A 20,778-nucleotide genomic window follows, 5' to 3' on the forward strand; every position below is an offset into this window, starting at 1 on the left:
TTGTGTAAATTGCCCAGATTGCAAAGCCAGGATTCAAACCAAGGTCTCTGAATATCCTACCTGTTACATTCTGCTGCCTCTGTGCCTGTTTACAGTGGGATATACAGAACTGAATAGAACATAGTCCTTTCCCTTTCAGAAACTACCGGTCTATGTCCTTTCCCTTTCAGAAACTACCGGTCTATGTATGGATGAGCTAGTCTTTCAGACAAGCCCTGGGGTAAATAGTACCAGTGCTGTAAGCATGGTTGCCTGGTCTTAAAGAGGAAGTGATTAAAAGCAAAGAGCAGGGAACAGTGCCTGCTTGTCTGCTCTGTACTAAATACGATAGCTGGGTTAAGGAACAGACACTCTTGGAAAAGATATCTGGAGTAAAGGAGCAAAGGTTAAGAGATTTTAATAAAGAGAGAGGAAAGAATAATAGTACTTTGAAAATTATTATATTCAATAAATAATTGCTGTCATACACACACACAAAAAAAAAGAATAATAGTACTTTGAGAAATTATGAACATTACTGAGGGGGAAAATCTTCAAAAAAGAGAGATGAGATTAATTCTGTAGAGAATTACAAATTACAAATGAAAACATATACCAAGTTTGATTTCTCGTTTATAGTGTGAGTATACGAGACTTAGGGGGTTTTTGAGAGAATTAGATAGGATGATGCATTCTCAAGTAATGTTAATGAAGTATATTAATGATCATAAGGGATCATTATATTTAACCCATTGTTATTGTTGGCATCATTTGAACTTTTGGAAGAGTGGTAGGAGAAGGAAATGTTTTATCTACATCATTATACCAAAGGCCAAGCTATATCTGGAATAGATTTTTGCTGCTTGTTAGACAAAGCAGCTTTGTTCAGCTTAATTGGAAATTGTTTTTCTAGGTTTCATTTCCTCTCCCCTGTACACATATTTTCCTAGAACGGTCATTTGACTTCTTTTTCTTTTTCTTTCTTTCTTTTTTTTTTTTAATCAGTGTAGCTATTTTATTTTATTTTTATTTTTTTTTAAAGATTTTATTTATTTATTTGACAGAGATCACAAGTAGGCAGAGAGGCAGGCAGAGGGGAGGGGAAGCAGGCCCCCTCCTGAGCAGAGAGCCCAATGCGGGACTCGATCCCAGGACCCTGAGATCATGACCTGAGCGGAAGGCAGAGGCTTAGCCCACTGAGCCACCCAGGTGCTCCCAGTGCAGCTATCTTAATTACAACTTCTAATTCCCTCTTCACCAAAAGGTTTGTGTATCCATTGCAAGATGGCATGGTTATCGCAACATCAACATTTCTGTCTTGTCTGTTCCATCAGTATTGCACATTGGCCTGACTGACCCAGCTCCCGGGGGTCGCCCATCCACCCTGCATGAATTAACTCCATCGATGTTGTCTGCTCCCATTGTAGCTAATGGCACTGACTCAGCCTTCCATGTGCTTGCTGCTAAGCCAGCCCATACCGCTCTAGCACCCGTAGCAATGCCTGTGCGTGAAACCAACCCTTGGGCCCATGCCCCTGATGCTGCTAACAAGGGAATTGCAGCCACACATTCGGGTAAGGTGGCCATGGGTGGTGGTGAGGATTCTGGGATCAGATGAGTGACGCCTATTCAGGAATCAGCTACTTACCTGAGTGGGAACCAGGGCAGAATCCTTTAAGGAACAGTATGATCCCTCCAGAAATAGATGGCGAAGGAGATAAACTCAAGAGATTAGATTCAGTAGTTCTTAGGGCTATGAAATAGAGCCAACCCCTAGAGCTTTCATAAAATACAGATTCCTGTGCCCTACCCCGAGGCAGCCACTGAATTTGGGTATGTGTGGACATGCTGTAGCAGTTGGGAACCCCACTTCCTATGGTGGCAGGCCTACAGAAAGGGCTGCCAAAAGTACTTCATTTTTGCTTTTCTGTACTTCCCAGTTTTCCTATAGTGAACATTTGTTAACTGTAAAATCAGAACAAATTTTTTTTTTTTAAGAACAATTTTTAAATAGTAATGAAGGCAGTTCACCTGAAGGATAACATGTGTCTGGAAGTGAGACAGGGGCCATGAGGCATATGGCCAACTCCCTGGTTATTTTTATTCTGTTAGAGCAGAAGATGAATCGCCTTGGGCCCTGTAGAGCATCTGCAAGCTGGTCTCTGTACCATGCAGTACAGTACAGCAGTAGGAAAGGGTTTCTGATGCCGGCCGGTTGCCTTCGTCGCATGCAGTCGAGCCCCATCTAGACAGCTCCTCCGCATGGCTGAGACAGCAGCATGGTCTGACACCTTCCCTTTGTCCTAAAACAATACCTCCTCAGCTGGTTGAAGAGACTTTTCTCCCGCGGGCCAGAACCACGAAGTGTCCACATGTTAGGATTAGTCAAGTAACCAAGGTTACCAGGTAAGGAAAGAAGCCCCTAAAGATTGATTCTTTTGTCTCTCTCCATCATGTTTGTTCCCAGGGACCGAGTGGGGTCAATCTTCTGGTGCTGCATCTCCAGGTCTCTTCCAGGCTGGTCACAGACGCACACCCTCTGAAGCTGACCGCTGGCTAGAAGAGGTGTCCAAGAGCGTCCGGGCTCAGCAGCCCCAGGCCTCCGCCGCTGCACTGCAGCCAGTTCTCCAGCCTCCTCCACCCACTGCCATGACCCAGCCGGCGCCGCCTTTCCAAGGGCATGCATTCCTGGCCTCTCAGCCCGTGCCAGTGGGTGTGGTCCCACCCCTGCAGCCAGCCTTTATCCCTGCCCAGTCCTATCCTGTGGCCAATGGGATGCCCTATCCAGCCCCTAATGTGCCTGTGGTGGGCATCACTCCCTCCCAGATGGTAGCCAACGTGTTTGGCACTGCAGGCCACCCTCAGGCTACCCACCCCCATCAGTCTCCCAGCCTGGTCAAGCAGCAGACATTCCCTCAGTATGAGACGAGCGGTGCTACTGCCAGTCCCTTCTTTAAGCCGCCTGCTCAGCATCTCAACGGTTCTGCAGCTTTCAATGGTGTAGACGATGGCAGGTTGGCCTCGGGAGATAAGCACACAGAGGTTCCTGCGGGCACCTGCCCAGTGGATCCTTTCGAAGCCCAGTGGGCTGCATTAGAAAGCAAGTCCAAGCAGCATACTAACCCCTCTCCTACCAATCCTTTCTCCAGCGATTTACAGAAGACGTTTGAAATTGAACTTTAAGTTGTCTCTATGGCTTACGTATTTTGTCTGTACTTAGGCAAGGGCAGGGGCAGAGGTCAAAGGAGCAAAGGGAACTTTGTGTTCCCAATCAGTATACTTTTCACTAATCCCAAAGGTCCCAAGGAGCATGTCCAGGCAGAGTGTGCTAGGAAAGGTGATTTTTTAAAAAAATGGAAAAAACATTCCTAGAGAAGAGTTGTCTTGCAGTTAGGCTAAAGAAGTCAAAGAAATGTTGCCCTCTGTCCCCTTCTTTCTCCCTCAGCCCCTTACAAATCTCTGGCAACAGAGAGGCAGAAGTATCTGAACAGGAATTTGTATTCAAAGCACATTTACTGGAATATAAAACACAACGGGAAGCAAAACAGTCTCCCTTTGTTTTTCAGGCCATTCACGTGCCGCCTCTCAGTGCTGGCCTGTCAGGTCAAGAACATGGTGGCCTGTGCTTGGGCTGGGGATGAGAGGCAGGCTGTGCCGCCAGAATTCCCAGGAGGGCACATCAGCAGCTGCCCAACAGAGCTATATTTTAGGGGCAAAGTTGAGCTTCCACTTTGAATAAGAATAAATATTATAAATATATATCAAAAAAAGCCAAAATCTTTATTTTTATGCATTTAGAATATTTTAAATAGTTCTCAATATTAAAAAGTTGTATGAGTTGTAAGTAATCTTGCCAAAGGTAAAAGGGTTAGCTGTAAGAAATTGTACATAAGATTGATTTATCAGTGATGCCTATCGAAGCGGAGAGAGGAAAGGTTGGGAGGTACAGATGGGATCCTAGCTTACTTGGTATCATTCATTGTAAGTAGCACATTGCAGCAACAATCATGCATATGACCAATACAGTCACTAGGTTGTAGTTTTAAAGAAATGAAAGAGCAGTATTGTCCTGGTTTTGAACCTGTGATGAAATTCTAATGTCATTATTTTAATGGACTCAATCTAAGTACACTCTATAGAGAATATGTCTTTTCTTTTCCGTACTGCTGCAGTTTATGTTAGTCCTCTACTTAACACTAAGGTGACAATGACATAATCACGTCCATTGACGGGAGCGCAGGTTACTGTGTTGGTTTGTCATGTGGGTCTTGGTGGGTTTTGTTTTGTCCTTTACGTTTTGTCCCCAGGAGTTCCGTGGGGACGGAGATTGTAGTTTCATTAGCCGCGCGTCTGTCCCCCGCCCCCCCAAACCTGTGGTGAGCAGAGCATCCGTTGCCAGCTGCGGCCTCTTGACCTCTGGTAACAACATGAGATCCCATCTCATTTTTACTTTTGAACGTTGGCCTTACAATCAAATGTAAGTTATATATATTTGTACTGATGAGAATTTATAATCTGCTTTAACAAAAATAAATGTTCGTGGTAGAAGCTTTTGCCCATGATGGGCTGGTCTTTCCCCTTTTCTTTATCAGCAAATATGTTGCCTTTTATTTCTTTTTGGTCTGTTCTGCTGTTCGGCGGCTGCTACAGAACTCTGGTTTCATAGCTGGAAGATCTTGTATTGGGACTAGTGTACTTGTTTTATTGAAGTGTAATTGGCACACAGTGTTAGTTTCAGGTGTACAACATACCGATCCAACAGTCCGTACATTGCACAGTGCTCACTAAGTGGTCACCATCTGTCACCACACATGCTGTTACAGTATTGACCATATTCCCTGCGCTAGACTTTTCCTCTCCGTGACTCCTAACTGGAAGATTGTACCTCTAGATTAATCCCCTTCATCTGTTTTGCCCATCAGGACTGGAATATTCTTAAAATTCACTTTTGTGTTTATACTTTAGGCTTTGGTTGATCTAAGCATATCTCTGATGTCAGACTCTTGCTGCTCAGATTGTGGTCTGAAACAGGAGCATGGACTGCACCTAGGAGCTGAGTAGAGGTACAGAATCTCAGCCCCACCCTCCCCACCCCCAGCCTAGTCGTCAGAAAATACCCTGGAACAAGGTTCACCTGAAAGGCCCTGCTGGAGTGGTGAACCTTGGATACATACTATAATCACCTGAGGAGCTTTTAAAATCCTCACCCTGGCCCCTACTCCAGGCCAATAAATCAGAGTGGTGGTGGGGGGACCCCCAAGTTCAGTGTGTTGTTTTTTTTTTTTAACCAAAAATAAAAGCTCCCAATGTGGAAGAGGGTTGAGAACCACTGGTCCAGCTTGTTAGTGTTACTCTTTGCTATAACCTTAGCCCAGTACTCTGACTAGTTCTGAGAAGAGCTACCCTCGAACTTCCCTTCTGAATGATGTTGCCAGTTGGGGAGAACTGGGGAGTCCAAGAAAGTAGCCCTCAGTTTCCAGTTTGTATAGCAAAACTAGCCATGGTAAATGAAAGGGGATCCTCCTCTGTATTTTTTTAAGTGGGAAGGAAAAAAATGCCTCTGCCCCTAATCCACGTTTCCTGTATTAACTGAGAGGTAGACCAAGAAGTGTCACTCCCCCATAATGCAGTTTCTCTTTTCCAGCCAGTGTGGTGGTAATAAGTCAGCTTTCCCCGTAATGCCTGCCTATCCTATGTCCCAGAATAACCTGTCAGGTTCAGCTGGTCCTCTGGAGGATGTGTAGAATGCAGGCCTCTTGTCTAGCAGCAGCGAGGAACGGGAGGTTCTGAGATGGAGGCGACTTCTGCCCCCTGCAGCCATTTCTGAAACTACTTCATTGTTCATACGTGGCCTTCCCCCTCTTCTCTCCCCTGTCCTGCCGGTGCCAGTTTTGAATGGTCTGATTCTGCCTCACAGATTCCTGCTGCGGGAGGAGAGGCTCCCCGCTGGTCACTGGGCAGAGCGGGTCAGCTCGATGCAGGGTGAGGGGACCCTCACAGCCAGGCTCTGTGCGTCAGCCTCCGGAGGAAAGGAAGGCGCTGCTCCCCCAGTTCGGCCATGCTGACGGCACCAGCTGCTGCTCCTTCACCCCATCCCCGTGCCGTGCTGCACTCGGCAGGAGCGCTCACGGGCGTGCCACTGACTGTCCTCATGGGAGGTTGAAGCTGCCCGCCCGGAAGGGTGAGCGCGACCGGAGCAGTGGACCCGCTGTCTGACCCAACGTGCGAGGGCGTTCTAGCAAAGGGAAATGGCCTGACCCGGCAGGACTTAGTGTGCCCGGGAGATACATGGTAACTTCGAAACCCTTCCACACCTCCCCACCCAGCTTTCAATGAATTGAGAACCCTGGTAACTTGCTTTAGAACCCAGTGAACGGATCCTGCGTAACAGAAATGAGGGAGGAGGCCGGAAAGGGTGGCCTTCTCCAAGCAGATGCCTCTTGACAGCTGCCTGTGGTGGCGGAGGGCGAGGTGGGTGCTAGCCCCGCGGGGCGGCCTGAAAGGGCCCCTTCTCTAAAAGACAGATCCCTTTGCCAGCCGGAGGCCATAGGCCGAGAGTTGCTTCGGGACCGGGCCCGCGGCCAGCCTTCATCCCTGCTGCCAGACAGGCTGAGCGGGAGGCTGGGAGCGGGAGCAGCTGGCGCAGCAGAAGCTGGAGTAATACTCGTTGCCGCAGAGCTGGGCCTTCAGGATCAGATCACAGTTGGCGAGCTCGGGCTGGTCCACACACTCCCTGCCGAGGGCCCCGGACTGGCCGGGCAGCGCTGCGGAAGGAAGCAACGGGGGAGAACGGGGTAAGGAAGCTGTGGAGGCTGAAAGTTCCCACCTGCCCTTTCTTTGCCTTAAAAGGAAAGCAACAGTAGGAGCGCCAGGTTTCCAAAAAGCACAGTGGCTCTGTACTCTTTAACACCTCCGTGCAGCCCCCGGCCGTCGGCCTCACGGGACAGGCCGGGGTCCTGCAGCCTCAGCCCAGGACAGACTCTCAAACCTTGACTCCACGTGATGACTCATCCCTCGAAGTTAACTCCCTGCCCTTGAGCTTGCGACCTGCAGAGCTGGATGACGATTGCCTTCACTCTTGGATTGGCAAGGAAAGGAGGGGCACCCGACCTAAGTAGAACTGAGTTGGACTAGAGCTGTCTCCTTTCTCTCGTTGCTGATTCCTTCTAACCTCAAAGGGTTTGTGGCTTCTGCAGCCCGTTTATCTCCCCTCGTTCCCCATCTTCCCAGTTCTCCCACTTCCCCCAGAGAGAGCCAGCGAGCTCTTAGGCAAGGTGATGAAGAGAACAGCCTTAGGAGCCTTGGCTCTAACATTGCCGCCCCCTCCGAATGTGCTAGGAGCTTCGGTGTCTTAAAAACCCTCAGGAGAGAGGCACCTGGCAAGCTAGGGCTGTAGAGCAAGGGACTCTTGATCTCAGAGTAAGTGAAAGAAAAAAAAAAAATTCTGAGTTTTATCCCACTGCTTCATCTTGGGACCGAAGTGGCCTCATCTGGTTAATTTCCCTTTTCTTTCTGGAAGGGGCTCTTCTGACTCAGCTGGGTTAGGCCTGAATAGCACCTTCCCTAAAGTCAGACCTCACGGGCTGATCTTCATCTCCTCTCCCCCTCCTTTCTCCCGGAATACAAGAAGATCATGCCTGGGTGGTCTCAGTACCTGATTCTAGACAGATCTGGGCTATCAGTATAATGAGAGCACTAAGCCCGCCTTTAAACAACGGGTTTGAATTGTGCGGATCCATGGTTTTTTTCCCCACTAAATACTGTACAATACTGTAAGTGTATTTTCCTTAGGATTTTCTTAACATTCGTCTAGCTTACTTTGCTGGGGATACAGTATGTAATACAGATACAGTCTGTACTAACTTACCAGTAGGGCTTTAGTCAACAGGCTGTTAGTAAAGTTTTGGGGGGTCGAAGTTCTACGTGGATTTGACTGCACAGACGTTCCTCAGGAGTCAGTCGTACCCACGTTAATATAAATATCAAGCCATTTATACATTAAAAAAAAAAATCAGTAACTTTGGTATCGACTTGCTCTCAGCAGTTGCAGCCCTGGGGCCTGTCAAGGGCCCGAGGGTCGGCGCCCACCATGGTGAGGAAACACACCAGCTCTGGAGCCAGACCGCTGAGCTCCGTCCTGGCTTTCCTGCTTCCAGCGGGTGACTTTGGGCTAGTGACTCCAGTTCTCTGCCTGAGTGGAGACGGGAACAGCTCCTTGGGCACACAGTGACTGTGGCTAGAATTTGAGTGCTGAACCGTGCTGTGCTAGCCCCATTCCCTCTCCTTCAGAAAAGGAGGGAGCCTCTACGTTTTATCCCTCTGGTGTTTTCTGTTTCTCACTCCCGTCTTTTAGGCAAGAAGGTTGAGAAATCCTCAACAGAAGCGTGTCCCTTAACCAGAGCGTGACTAACGTGACTAACTCAAGGCCCGCTCACACTAATTCCAGAATGCCACCAGACCACGGATCAGGCACAGGGAGGCGGCGTCAAGCAGTGAGACCCTACAGAAAGCATAATCAACAAAATGAATACAGAGAGAGGGGCAAGACAGCTTCTAGTCAAGAAAGGTGCCCGCAAAATAGAGGAGCAACACTCCCCCAGCAGAGGGCAGGAGAACGGTGTCATGTCCAGGAGGCGGCCCAAGCCGGACACTGCGGCGTGTGACCACATATCAGCAGGCGCCCACCAGACTTTGCTGTCAGATGGGTTTCTGATGATAATTTCCCATGTAGACGTGTCTGCAGTGAGTCACAAACACGAACACTTGGGTCCTCGGACAGCTCTTTCTCACACTAGTCTGCATTCCAGCTCGTCTCAGGTCTCGTTAGGTCTGGTTGGTTTGTAGACAAGAGATCAATCTGCTGGGCAGGGAGGAGAGAAAACCGGCCCCGGCGGTCTAGCACTTTAGTGAATGTCAGGCCTTCCTGCGCCCCTGCACTCCGTCACCAAACCTGAGCACCTAGCGCTGTCCCAGGGGCTGTCCTAAGCAGCTCAGACACTGGAAGCCTGCATGTCAGTCTGATTCACTGAGCAACGTTTCTACCGCGGACTTTCAGCCTCTAGCACTGGCCACTCCCCACCTGCAGCACAGCAGCCTCAGAAAGGGGTGGGGGGCGCTCCTGAAAAGTCCGCTTCAGGCCTCATGAGAGCTGGCGGCTCAGCCTGGGGCTCTGCCCTGCTGGTCCGTCCGTGGGTCCAGACCAAGGACCCATGAAGGGCAGGCTAGGCAGAGGGCAGGCCTTCCCCTGGCCCTCTGACTTAACTTTACAGCCCTTGTGAATCCAACATTAAGCCACAGTCTACTGTACTGATTTTGAGATGTGCTGATTTCCCATTTAACACCTCTCAAACTGGACTGCATCTGCATTGATGGTGTCTCAGCACTGTGTGTCATTGTACAGGTGGAGCAGCATTTTTTTCTTAGTGGTGTGATACCACTTTACAACATGGGCCTTAGGTTCACTAATATGCAACTCTGAGCAAGAGCTGGAGAACACAAACTGCTGAATAATGCAAGTAAAATTCTGCCAGTTACTGGTATAATCATTTAAGGAAACGAATATTAAATATGAGGACTAGGGTCTAGTCCCAGCTTAGCCCCTCATAGGCTCTATGGCTTACAGAAACGCCACATACGGTCTCTGGATATCTGCCTCATTTGTAAGATGGGGACACTAATCCCTGCCCTTTCTGGGTTACATGGTCAGAGAGCCATAAAGGCACTTTTCAATCTTAGGACCATTTTTTGCCGCGCTGATTAGAATGGACGCATTTAACAGCCTCTCTGCCTTAAGTACTATAATGAAATTCCAGTCAATCCTATGTTCTCGGAATCAGTAAGTCTAAGTGATATTTGACATCACCTGTTGTTACCAGATGCCTCCCTCTGCACTATCTCCTTCCCCCTTGCCACAGGTGACGCTCCCAGGAACTGGCAGAGTGAGCCAGGACCCTTGCTAGGGTCCCCCAGGCCGCAGAGCCTGCCCTCCCCGCCCCGTGCAGCACAAACCCAGCTCTCAGGAACGAGCAAGTCCCTGGGGTAAGCCCCTTACCCGGCGGGACCACCCTCACATCCGTGCTGCGGCTCACTGCCTGGCTTCCGCGGTAGGCGCTGCACGTGTACGAGCCCTCGTCTCTGGCCTGCAGGTTGTGGATCAGCAGGGTCCCATCTGGGGACTGGTAGACGCGATGCCCGTCGGCCCTCACCGGCAGTCCATTCCTGGGGGGGAGAGGACGCGGAAGAGCCGGCCAGGGCCCAGGAGGGGACAAAGGGAGGAGGTAATCGTTGGGGACAGATGACCCTCACCTCAAGAAACCGATGGGTCAGGGTGCCAAAAAGAACATTCTCAAAGCAAAGTCACTCAAAAGTGAGGTGAACTCACTCTAACGGAGCATGCTGATCTAAGTTACTGTGAACCTGCCTCTTGATCCACAAAGGAACCCTGCTCTCTCTTTTCATCAGCAAAGGTCTTTTAAGGGGCATGTGGGTGGCCCAGTTAGCTTAAGCCTCTGCCTTCGGCTCAGGTCATGGTCTCAGGGTCCTGGGATCGGGCTTTCTGCTCAGCAGGAAACCTGCTTCCTCCTCTCTCCCTGCCTGCCTCTCTGCCTCCTTGTGATCTTTCTCTCTCTCTCAAATAATTTTTTTTTTTTAAGTTCTTTTAAGCAGCCATGAGGCCAGGCCTTGTGCTCAGTGAGGGACATAAGCACTCCCTGTCTTGAGGGCACTGCACTAGGGTACAGGTGTTTAGGGGGTCTTCCCTGAGGATGACCCAGCCGAGCCCTGACCTGAGGAGGAGGAGGAGCAGCGGGCTGGTGAAAGGGAGAACAAGGGGACTCACGAGCTCAAGGGGCGGCCATGGTCAGAGCAGGGAGGGAGGTGGGCACAGCCTAGACCGGACTTTGGCCTGGACCCTGCGGGGGAATGGGTGGGTGTGAGCTAAGCAGGAGGGACCAAGTATCTGTCCTTGGAAAGGCTGCTTCCTGGGTCAAGGACAAACCTGAAAGCAGAGAGCCGGGAAGTGGCCACAGCAGACGTGCACACATGGGGGAGGGTCTGATTTGTGAGGTGGGGGACAAAGAGATGAAGGAAGACAGAGGTTTGGGGCTTGGGTTACTGGGTATAGCGGCGTCTCTCCACCACGGGGAGATCCAGAGTGGGGAAGAGGGCTGAATGGTGAAGGCTCTTTTCCACTATTTTGCATTTCGGGTGCCCGTGAGATAACCAGGAGGCGATGGATTTGGGGTCTAGACCCAGAAAGCCACGTGCCAAAAAGGTTATCCAAGGTGAAGTTAGATCAAGAACCACGGACAGCCCCTGAGGTGCACCAGCCTCTAAGGGATTGGTGTGAGATGAGCCAGCCAGGAAAATGGAAGCAGCGACCAAAGACAGAGGACGAAGGCCAGAGGACAGGAGTTTCCCGGAGCCGAGGAGAGGGAGCAAGTCGGAAAGTGCACGTGGTCGGCGGAAGAGCAGGTCACGTGGGGGCTGAGATTCGTCCAGAGGATGTAGGGACAGGGCAGTGTCCCTGAAGCAGGGGTGATATGAGCCGCTGGGAGTCGGGAGGTGAGCAGGTGGAGAGCCGTGCTGTGATGGGGAGACTCCAGAAGAGGCCAGAGTCTGCGGGGACATGGGGGTCAGAGCAGGGTATCTTTCATTTTGCTCTGAAGAGGGGAATCCTGGACATGTTTGCTGCTAGGAAGACCAAACAGAAGCAAAGAAGAAGATACAGGCCTGCTAGAATCAGCGGAGGCCAGACCCGGTCAGGGCAGGCTTGCATGGAGCACAGCTTCTCGAAGCCTACAGAGTCTCCCGGCCGCACAGGCCCCTTCCGAGCCTGACATCATGTCCAACACCCACGTCTGAGGCTTGTTCAGGAACAGCCTTCCCTTCCTCTGCCTTCAGGGCCCAGACAAAGTCACGTGTGTGACCCCCTCTTCCTTGATGGCTCCAGAGAGGAGGCAGCCCCGTCCTCCGGGCACAGATGGCACTGAGGGCCGATCTCTGGAGCTCAGCGGGCCCTGGGCCCTCTCCTTCCTGGGGGTGTCTGGGGGGCTCAGAGCACACCATGAGCCCCAGAGCCTGGGCGATTCCTGACACATGGCGAGGAGGAGGGGGGCAAAAAAAAGTTTGCTGAGGGAATGAATAAAAGAGAAACTAACGTGGAGTAAAACACCCCTGAAGTCTCCAAAATTGAGTCTAGCCCAGGGTTCTCAACCCCAGGGGGAGAGTGCGCCACCCGGAGGACATCAGACGTCTCTAGACCTCGTCCTTTGTCATGACGGGAGGGAGTCCTGCTGGCATCTAGTGGGTAGATGGCCTGGATGGGGCCAAACACCTCACAATCAACACACAGCCCTGACAATCAGGAATTATCCAGTCGGGCCACCAGGGTGCCTCCTGGGTTAAGCAGCCGCCTTTGGCTTAGGTCATGATCCCGGGCTCCTGGGACTGAGCCCCACACCCAGCTTCCTGCTCAGCGGGGAGTCTGCTTCTCCCTCTCCTCCTCCACCCCAAAGACTCAGATACCCGCTCACTCGCTCTCAAATAAAATCTTAGAGAAAAAATCATCCAGCCTGAAATATCAATAGTGCCGAGGTTGAGAAACCCTGGTATAGCCCAACCAAGAGAGACCGGTCCTACGGGGCCTCGCTGTCAGGAAGAGGGTGCTGCGGCCCCCCCCACCGGAGGCAGGAGTTGAAGAATGAGGGTGGGAACCGCACTATCCCTGCAGAAAGCTGGGCCACCTCCCAGGCTGGACAGCCTCGGTGCGGGTCTGAGGGCCAGGCCGGCGTGGACTAGAGCCTTACCTGGACCATCTGATGTTCACACTTTCTCCTGTCACCACACACAGCAGCCTGGCCGTGTCCCCTTCTGGCACCATCATAGTGGAGGGCAGCTCTTCGATGGTCAGCTCCCCTAGGCCCAAGAAGGAAGCATGGTCAGCCACTCGCTAATCCTGGCCCACCTGCGCCGCCTGACCTCAGAGGTCACTAGCCCCACTCACCCTTCCGCCCAGGACTGCCACCTTACCCAGAACTCTGAGCTGGACCCATCTCTGGTCTCGGTCCTGCCCGTTGAAAGCAACACAGGCATAGAAGCCACCATCTTCCATAGCCACGTGGCTGATGACCAGAGAGCCATCAGGCTGTAACTGGTGTCTAGGGACAAAGCATAGTCAGGTGGCTCCATCCCGAGGGGACTGGCAGGGTCTTCCTTTCCCTGCAGAAGGCTGAGTGGACCCTACTATTCTGTGGGGTCTGAGCAAAGGGCCATCTGACCTTGGGCCCTGAGGTCCTCCAGCTGCTGGCACTCTCATGCACTTGGAGGTGCCCGACTTTGAAGCCTGGCAATAGAAAAACCCATTCAAGCTTCTGGATACAAAATAATTCCGGCGTGGGTTTGTGGTTCTCGCTGTACTCATTCCGTAGGCCCAAATCTTGGTTCTGCCCCTTAGAGGAGCTTTGTGGTGGCAAGTGCCCGTGTGTAAAACAGGGACAGGAGCGCACCTACGTCAGGGTGGCTCTTGGGCAGAGGGGACCATGGAGAACAAGCCTCATGCTCATAACGGGTACATGTCAGCTGTTGTGATTACAGCCAGAAATGGGTCTGTCTCCGTTTTGTCCCTCAGCCATCACCCCTCCTTAGCTGGCCCATTACTCCTGCCCACTCACCCCTGGAAAGACCCAGAAACCCAAATGTCAGTTGGCCCCAGGAGCACTGCGGCCCCGCAGCATCTCTCATGAGCCACTGGGTCCTGCTCAGGCCTGACAGAGGTGGCGCCTGGCAACTCCGTCCCCCACGGTCTGCACGGGGTCAGGGGCTGGCGGTGGGACAGGAGGACTAAGAGTGGAGCTGAACACAAACCTGGGGGAAGAGAGGGGCTGCCCATCTCTCTGCCACTCAATGGTGGGGGGCGGGAAGCCCTCAGCACGGCAGGTCAGCCGGGCCCGCTGGCCTGGTTGGGCGTCCACCACCCTGGGCTGGTTCCTATCCAGAAGCAGCCTGCAGAACACAGCCCCCCCACACAGCCATCAGGGGGACCCCTTGCACAAGCCCGAGGCCCCCTTCTCTCCTTCCAGATTCAGCTTCCTGACAGCTGCCTCATTCGGGTCAGGACGCCACCACAACCGCCTGGGACTCTCCTGCCTTCCCTGCCACCTGCCCCCACCCCTGCCCCAGAATCTTGACTGTCCCCTCCCTGCCCTGCACCTCGGCTACTCAGTCCTTGACTTGGGCCTTCCAGCCCTCTGCAACCCTTCCACAAACGTCCTTCAAGGCCTTGCAGACCCTCTAGTTCCTGGTGCACTTCCCCTCCCTCAGCCCCTGGGTCCTGGGCCTTGGATCCCCCTCACCTGCTTGGGGAGGGGCGGAGGGCTCCCCCTCTTTCTCCCATCCTCACCGAGCAGACCCCGGTGCCCCACCCCGCCCCCTCCTTTCACCACGAAGACCCCCATCACCCCGGGCCTCCAGCTGGGGTATACCCAGAGCAGGACGGCACTGCTGGAGTCACCTGGTCGTGGGCCGAGGCCGCGAGGAGGAGACGGCCCCGGGGCCCCGTCTGTCCCCCACTAGGCTGGAGTCCCAAGGACTGTGGCCCTGAGCTGGGTCCCTGGTCCGAGGGAAGTGCCTTGGCTCAGCCTCAGACAGCACGGCCACATCACCCCCTGTCAGGAGGCCAGAGGAGGTGAGCTACGCGGAGAATGTGGCGGAAGGAAGGGGGAGGGCCATGAAGCTGGCGGGGGACATGTGGAAAAAAGAGCCCCGAAGGGCGAGACCTCCACCTGGGCCCAACTGGAGCACAGGGTCCCTGCCGGCAGGAAGGGCCTCTCCGGCGCGGGTGCACCCAGGCACGGGCCCTCCCGGCCACGGCCTCCCGCCTGGGGCCCATGGAAATCCCCTGCGCAGGGACACAGGACCGACCTATGACACGAAGCTGGATCTTCGGAGAGTCACCATCCTGCCTGCTGCCACCACAGCTGTAGATGCCAGCGTCCTCTGCCCGCAGGGGACGGATGACCAGGGAGCCATCAGGCTGCAGCTTGTGCCTGAGTGAGGAGGCGGGGGTCTGAGCTCTGGCTTCTGACGACAACGAGCCCGACCTGCCTGAGGCCCCCCGCGCTCCTCCCGGAGGGGACTGGAGCCCTGCTTGCCCCCTCCTGCCCCAGGGGACATCGGGGGCTGCCACACACACACCTGTCGGAGGAGACGGGCTGCCCGTCTTTCTGCCACTGGCCATGGGGCTCCAGGGAGGCGTCGTCATCTTGGCAGACGAGCTGCACCAACTGCCCCGGGGACGCCTGTACCAGGGATGGCTCCTGGCCGGCCAAGCTGACCCTGGGGAGGGCGGAGGGGAGAACCCGTGCTGCTGGCCTCAGTGCGGGACCGGGGGCTCCCCTCCATCAGTTCCCACCCCAGAGACTTGGCATCCATCCTGTCTCCAGCACTGTCGGGGTCAGGGGATCTCCCAGGAGGCCAAGCTCCAGAAGCCAGTGGCCTCAGGAATGTCCCCTCTCCATCCCCCCACATGCCCTTGGACGTTGCTACCTCAGCCTGGTCCTGTGACCGCTGCAGGGTGGGCGCAAAGCCCAGGGCATGGAGGAGCCCGGAGAGATCCCTCACGCCAGGTCCGGGTGGGGAACTAAACGACATGCTTGACCCCTTTGGGATGTAAAGTTTTACTTATTTGGTTTTTACTCTCCCCAGAGCTCTCATGACACAGTCCCAAGACTGGAACCCACAGTAAACCTGAGAGAACATCGCCATTTCACACGTCAGGAAACGGGGGGCTTAGAGAAGTTGGAGGACTCGCTGGAGGTCATGAACCTGCAAGCTTTTCCGACCACACAGGCCTGGGGTGTAGGAGCGAGGTCTGACCGAGATGGCACCACCATCTGCGGGCAGGTCTCCTGTCTCCCAAGGCAGCTTCCCCGTGTGTGCAACGACAGGACCGCAGGGCTGTCTGGAGGACTGGGGGGGGGGGGGGGGCGGCTGCTGACCTCAGGGTGAAGGGGTTGGGGGGGCTCACCTGTAGGAAGAGCTGCGGGAAGGCGGCGCTGGTCGCCCCGCATCTCCGCCCAGGCCAGGGGCGCTGGGCCCCAGCTCCCCGCGCCAGGGCCGCTCTCCAAAGGCTTGCGCGTGGGACTCCTCCCTCGGCCCAGGCTCTCGGTCTCGCCACAAGACACCACCGGAAGGCAAGGGCTTCGTCTGGACCGTGGCCCCCATCCTCTGCCATCTGGCTTCGTGCTGGCCCCCGGGACCGCTGCCAGCACCATGTCCACGGGCCCCGGCGGGAGGCCCCCGGCAGCGGCTCATGCACTCCTCCTCGGAGGCGAAGTTATTGCCGTTGCCGTGGCACCCGCCGTACCAGAACCGGTTACACCGGCCCACAGAGGGGACGAAGTACCAGCGGGCCGCCCAGTCCACGCAGGAGCCGTGCGCGCTGGGCAGCAGGCACCGCACAGGGTAGGCTGAGGGGCCAGAAGGGTGAGCGTCACCAAGCCGTGGACGCGGCCCAGCAGAGCCCCGCCGACAACGGCCCCCCATCCCCTCTGCCTTGGACTTTGGAGCCAGGCCCTTCCCAGCTCATGGAACATGTCTACACCCTCACCTGGCCCTGGGGGCAGAGACTGCTCAAGGCCCAGAGCTACTAGGCTCCACCCACAAAACTAGAGCCCTCCAGAAGGTCAGGGCCGTGAACAACCTGGACTGGCCCCCTCGTGCCCCTCACCTCCCCATGCCTGACCCGGGGCACCAGAGCGCAGGCACCGAGCAGCCCAAGGGCTTGGCCTTGACGTGCTGAGCTCACGAGGAGAACCCAGCCCTCAGCTCCCAGGAGCACCTGTGAAGACGCCCAGTGCGGGCGCACCTCTGCTCCTGGACCCCTCACTGGCCTCGAACCCACCGCAGCTGCCCCCACCTGCCTGCTTCACCCGCCCACCTCCCCAGCAGAGCCCGTTCCACTTCTCTGCGTGACCATGGCTGGCTCCTGCTTGAAGCCCACCCAGGGGCCCAGCCTCTTGCAGACCCTGACCACCAGCCCATCTGGCTTTTGAAGTCCCCGTGACAGTCCCTGGCAGTGCCGCCCACATAGTCTGTGGTCCAGCCTCAGTGACCTCCCTCCAGGGCTCATCCCAGGCCGGGTGGGGACACCCCCGTCCCTCCTGGCACTGACCAACATTCCACCTCTGCTTCTAGAGGAGGCAGAGCCCCACGGGGCAGGGGCGGGGAGAGGATGAGCCTCCTTCTCTGTGGGGGCCCTGCCTACAGCTCTCCCCGACTCTCACAAGCCCGCAGGTGGTCTCAAGGGCAAACTGTGGGAAACAGGAACAACGTGGCACTGTTCTCTGACCCGGCACCTAGTAAGTGATCAGCAAATATCTGAAGAAATGAATGAATCACTGAGCTAGGAGGAAGCTCCAGGTGGGGCTCTGCGGAGGTGTGGGGCTGAGGGGGACGGAGCCTATCACCAGGAAGGATGGAGGGACACCCACTCACCGTAGCTGGGCTGGCCCAGGCAACCTTCCCCAAGAGGACCAGCAGCAGAGGCCACGTTGTCATAGCAACAGCCAAACTGGGAGCCCCGGCACTCACTGGGCTCATTCTGCTGAGCCCGGGGCTGGTGGGTCTTGGGGGCCTGGGGAGGAAGCCTAGAGTTGGGATGTTGGGGATAGGTCTGGCTCTTGCTAGGGACTCTAGGCTGCCTGGGGAAGGAGGACAGGAAGAGAGAGGGACAGAATTCTGAGCCCTTGATGCAGAGCCTCAAGGGAGATGAGAGGCCAGGGGAAGGTCAAATAAAGGCACATGCGCACACACATACACACACTCACACACACACACACACTCCAGCCCAGGCCCATCTCAGAGGCCCTGTCGGCCAGCAGCCTTCAGGGACTTCCTTTCTCCAAAGCCCAAGTTACAGAGAGCCTGGATCACAGTGGCCCTGAGCAGACTTGGGGGCTGGATGCCAGCCCCCTTGTGTGAACCAGACACTTACCGAGGAAGCCACAGCTCTTGACCCCGGCCTTCTCCTGGTGTTGTCACTGCTGGAAGACCCTGCGCAGCCCGCGTGCTGGGGCCCCTCGGCCACAGACACCCCATCAGGGCAGCACCCGTACCTAGACGGCATCACACAGTTGTCTCCTCACCACCCACCCCTGGTCCCCAACCCCTCCAGGGCCGTAAGCGACCAGCGTCCCAGGACCCAGGCTCTGGGGCTGAGCAGTCAAGGACCCGAGCGGGAGACAGCGTGTCCCCACACACGGGGCAGACCATTCTGCCTGCCGAGGCTCTGCCACGTCCGCCAACCACCCGGCGGCTGCCTGGGAGGCGGCAGGAACCGAGCGGGCAGAGCCGTCACCCTGATACCTCGACTCCAGCCTTGCCCCCAAACACAGAGGCAGAAACTCGCTAAGCCTGCCCACAGAGCAAGTCCCCAGGGAGGTTTTACAAGATCACCGCAGAGGAGCCCACCACTGGCTTCAGCACCGCTGGCCCGAGTGGGAATGGAAGGTGAAGGAAGCACATATCAGGGCACCTTCCAGGCTCAGGACCCTAGCCGGTGGCTGTCATTGTCCCCACCTCTCAGCAGAGGAAGCCAAGATCAGAGAAGTTAAGGAACTTGCCCCCATAACCAGAACACGGCTGGTAAGGGGCTGAGCCGGGGATCCCGCCCTGGCCCCAGGCTGCTGGCCCCAAAGTCTGGGGCTACCCCTACCACCCTACCCCCCCGAAAGACTGGTAGACTGGTTTGGATCTGAACGCTAGAATTCTATCCCAAGGGTCTCCCCAGAGCTCAGGCCCACTTCTGTAGTGAGAGCAGAGATTTTTACCCCCACTCTGCGCATTAGGAAGATCAGCCACAGAAAGCTGAGTCACCAAGAGGCACAGCAGGGCAGCGGGGAGACACCTGCAGAGTCCCGTTCGGAGCTCTGCAAACCGCCTCCCCAGCCGACTAGGAAGAGGTCCCTACCTGCTCTGCTGACATGAGGCTCCCGGGCAGCCCTGCCACTGTGGCCCAAGAGACGCGGTGTGGCCATCAGGACAGCACCCATAGGGGCTATGTCTGCAGTCCTGGGGTGCCAAGCCAGGCCGCAGTGGCTGCTGGTGCGGGGACTGTGGCAGAGAAGGAGCTAGGCCTGGCAGGTGGAGGCCCTGGGCTCCGCTGGGATTACCCGGCACTAAGGTTTGCTCCTGGGGGAGCCACCACTGGCCTCTGGAATCTAGAAGGAAGAAGGAAAAGACCCATGAGGTCTCCACCTGGCTGTTCACTGTCCACACCTGACCTGCCTTCTCCATCCCCCCTAACCACCTGCTCTATCTTCAACCTCCAGCTCCGGGGCTCTGGGCTGGGGGCGTCCACTGAGCGGCTCACCTGGGTTGGCGGCCACCTGAGGGCCCAAAGACATCCGGGGATCCCTGGGGCCAGCGAGCACGTCCTCCACGCTGGGGACTTCTGCAGGGAGCAGGCAATCAGGCCTGAGCAGTGGCCACCTCATCCTCCACGTGCCCCCACCCCACTGCTCAGGCAGGGCCTGGGACCCCGGGACAGCGGAAGTGAGAACGAGCAGACCTGTGAGTCCATAACACACCCTTCCCAAGTTTCAAGAGTCTTTAGTTATTTAAAAAAGCTAAAAGAAAATTCTGCAAAAAGAAAAGCCAGATATAAAATTCGTATCTATGCTTGATCCCAACTACATAAAACAAAAAAATGATATGTATAGATTGAACTGATGAAAAGACAAGCCATCCAATTAAGGAAATGGGCAAAGTGGAGAGCCTGGCTGGCTTAGTCAGGAAAGCACGTGACTCTTGATCTTGGGGTCATGAGTTTGAGCCCCACGCTGGGTGTTTACTTAAAAATCTTTTAAAAAATAAAATAAAGGGGGGACGCCTAGGTGGCTCAGTTGGTTGGACGACTGCCTTCGGCTCAGGTCATGATCCTGGCTGGAGTCCTGGGATCGAGTCCCACATCGGGTTCCCAGCTCCACGGGGAGCCTGCTTCTCTCTCTGACCTTCTCCTCGCTCATGCTCTCTCTCACTGTCTCTCTCTCTCAAATAAATAAATAAAATCTAAAAATAAATAAATAAATAAAAATAAAATAAAGGGGCACCTGGGTGGCTCAGTGGGTTAAAGCCTCTGCCTTCGGCTCAGGTCTTGATCCCAGGGTCCTGAGATCAAGCCCCGCATCGGGCTCTCTGCTCAGCAGGCAGCCTGCGTCCCCCTCTCTCTCGTCCTGCCTCTCTGCCTACTTGTGATCTCTCTCTCTCTCTCTCTGTCAAATAAATAAATAAATAAAAACTTTTAAAAACTACTAACTTTTAAAAAAAGCACATATAACAAAACAGTCATTGTAGAATTTAGGTGTGGATACGTGGTTGCTTACTACGCAGTTCTTCAACTGTTCTGTATGTTCAAGATTTTTCACTATCCTGCCTCAAAATATTAAAAGTAGCATTACCATGTAACACCATGATTCCACTACTATTTACCTGAAGAATACGAAAACACTAATTCAAGAAAATATGTGCACCTCTATGTCCCTAGCAGCTTTATGTACAATAGGCAAGATATGGAAGCAGCCTAAGTGTCTATCTATAGATGAATGGATAAAGTGGTGTGTATACACACACACACACACATACACACACACATACACACACACACACACACACACCACAGAGGAATATTACTCAGCCATGAAAAAGAATGAAATCTTGCCATTTGCAACACAGACAGATCTAGAGGGTTTCATGCCAAGCAAACTGAGTCAAAGACAAACACCGAATGAGTTCAGTCATATG

At 54.5% G+C, this 20,778-nt stretch overlaps 2 protein-coding genes across 18 annotated transcripts in view; one reads left to right on the forward strand and one right to left on the reverse strand.

The window, feature by feature from the left end:
• Positions 1-4,527, forward strand: part of NUMB (NUMB endocytic adaptor protein) — a 188,481-nt gene extending 183,954 nt beyond the window's left edge. For 7 of the 9 annotated variants that reach the window (XM_045072678.1, XM_013057483.1, XM_045072677.1 and 4 more), the window contains 2 exons: positions 1,407-1,553; positions 2,447-4,527. In XM_045072678.1, coding sequence (XP_044928613.1) covers positions 1,407-1,553; positions 2,447-3,162 — 863 coding nt within the window. In that variant the 3' untranslated portion in view covers positions 3,163-4,527. The remainder of the gene's footprint in view (positions 1-1,406; positions 1,554-2,446) is intronic. The other 2 variants (XM_045072705.1, XM_045072709.1) reach the window with 1 other exon arrangement.
• Positions 4,528-4,660: 133 nt separating this feature from the next.
• Positions 4,661-20,778, reverse strand: part of PAPLN (papilin, proteoglycan like sulfated glycoprotein) — a 32,896-nt gene continuing 16,778 nt past the window's right edge. For 4 of the 9 annotated variants that reach the window (XM_004754839.3, XM_004754837.3, XM_045072643.1 and 1 more), the window contains 13 exons: positions 19,349-19,429; positions 18,947-19,196; positions 17,972-18,092; positions 17,473-17,611; positions 16,004-16,445; positions 15,172-15,312; positions 14,899-15,023; positions 14,489-14,642; positions 13,843-13,980; positions 13,009-13,136; positions 12,786-12,894; positions 10,031-10,197; positions 4,661-6,743 (listed from right to left, as the gene is read on the reverse strand). In XM_004754839.3, coding sequence (XP_004754896.2) covers positions 6,568-6,743; positions 10,031-10,197; positions 12,786-12,894; positions 13,009-13,136; positions 13,843-13,980; positions 14,489-14,642; positions 14,899-15,023; positions 15,172-15,312; positions 16,004-16,445; positions 17,473-17,611; positions 17,972-18,092; positions 18,947-19,196; positions 19,349-19,429 — 2,171 coding nt within the window. In that variant the 3' untranslated portion in view covers positions 4,661-6,567. Of the gene's footprint in view, positions 6,744-7,730; positions 8,837-10,030; positions 10,198-10,816; positions 10,890-12,785; positions 12,895-13,008; positions 13,137-13,256; positions 13,322-13,842; positions 13,981-14,488; positions 14,643-14,898; positions 15,024-15,171; positions 15,313-16,003; positions 16,446-17,472; positions 17,612-17,971; positions 18,093-18,946; positions 19,197-19,348; positions 19,430-20,778 lie in introns of those variants that run through there. The other 5 variants (XM_004754840.3, XM_004754842.3, XM_045072659.1 and 2 more) reach the window with 5 other exon arrangements.

The sequence above is a fragment of the Mustela putorius genome, unplaced genomic scaffold (genome assembly GCF_011764305.1).
Source record: "Mustela putorius furo isolate JIRA1106 unplaced genomic scaffold, ASM1176430v1.1 tig00000129_pilon_pilon_pilon, whole genome shotgun sequence".
Taxonomy (NCBI): domain Eukaryota; kingdom Metazoa; phylum Chordata; class Mammalia; order Carnivora; family Mustelidae; genus Mustela; species Mustela putorius.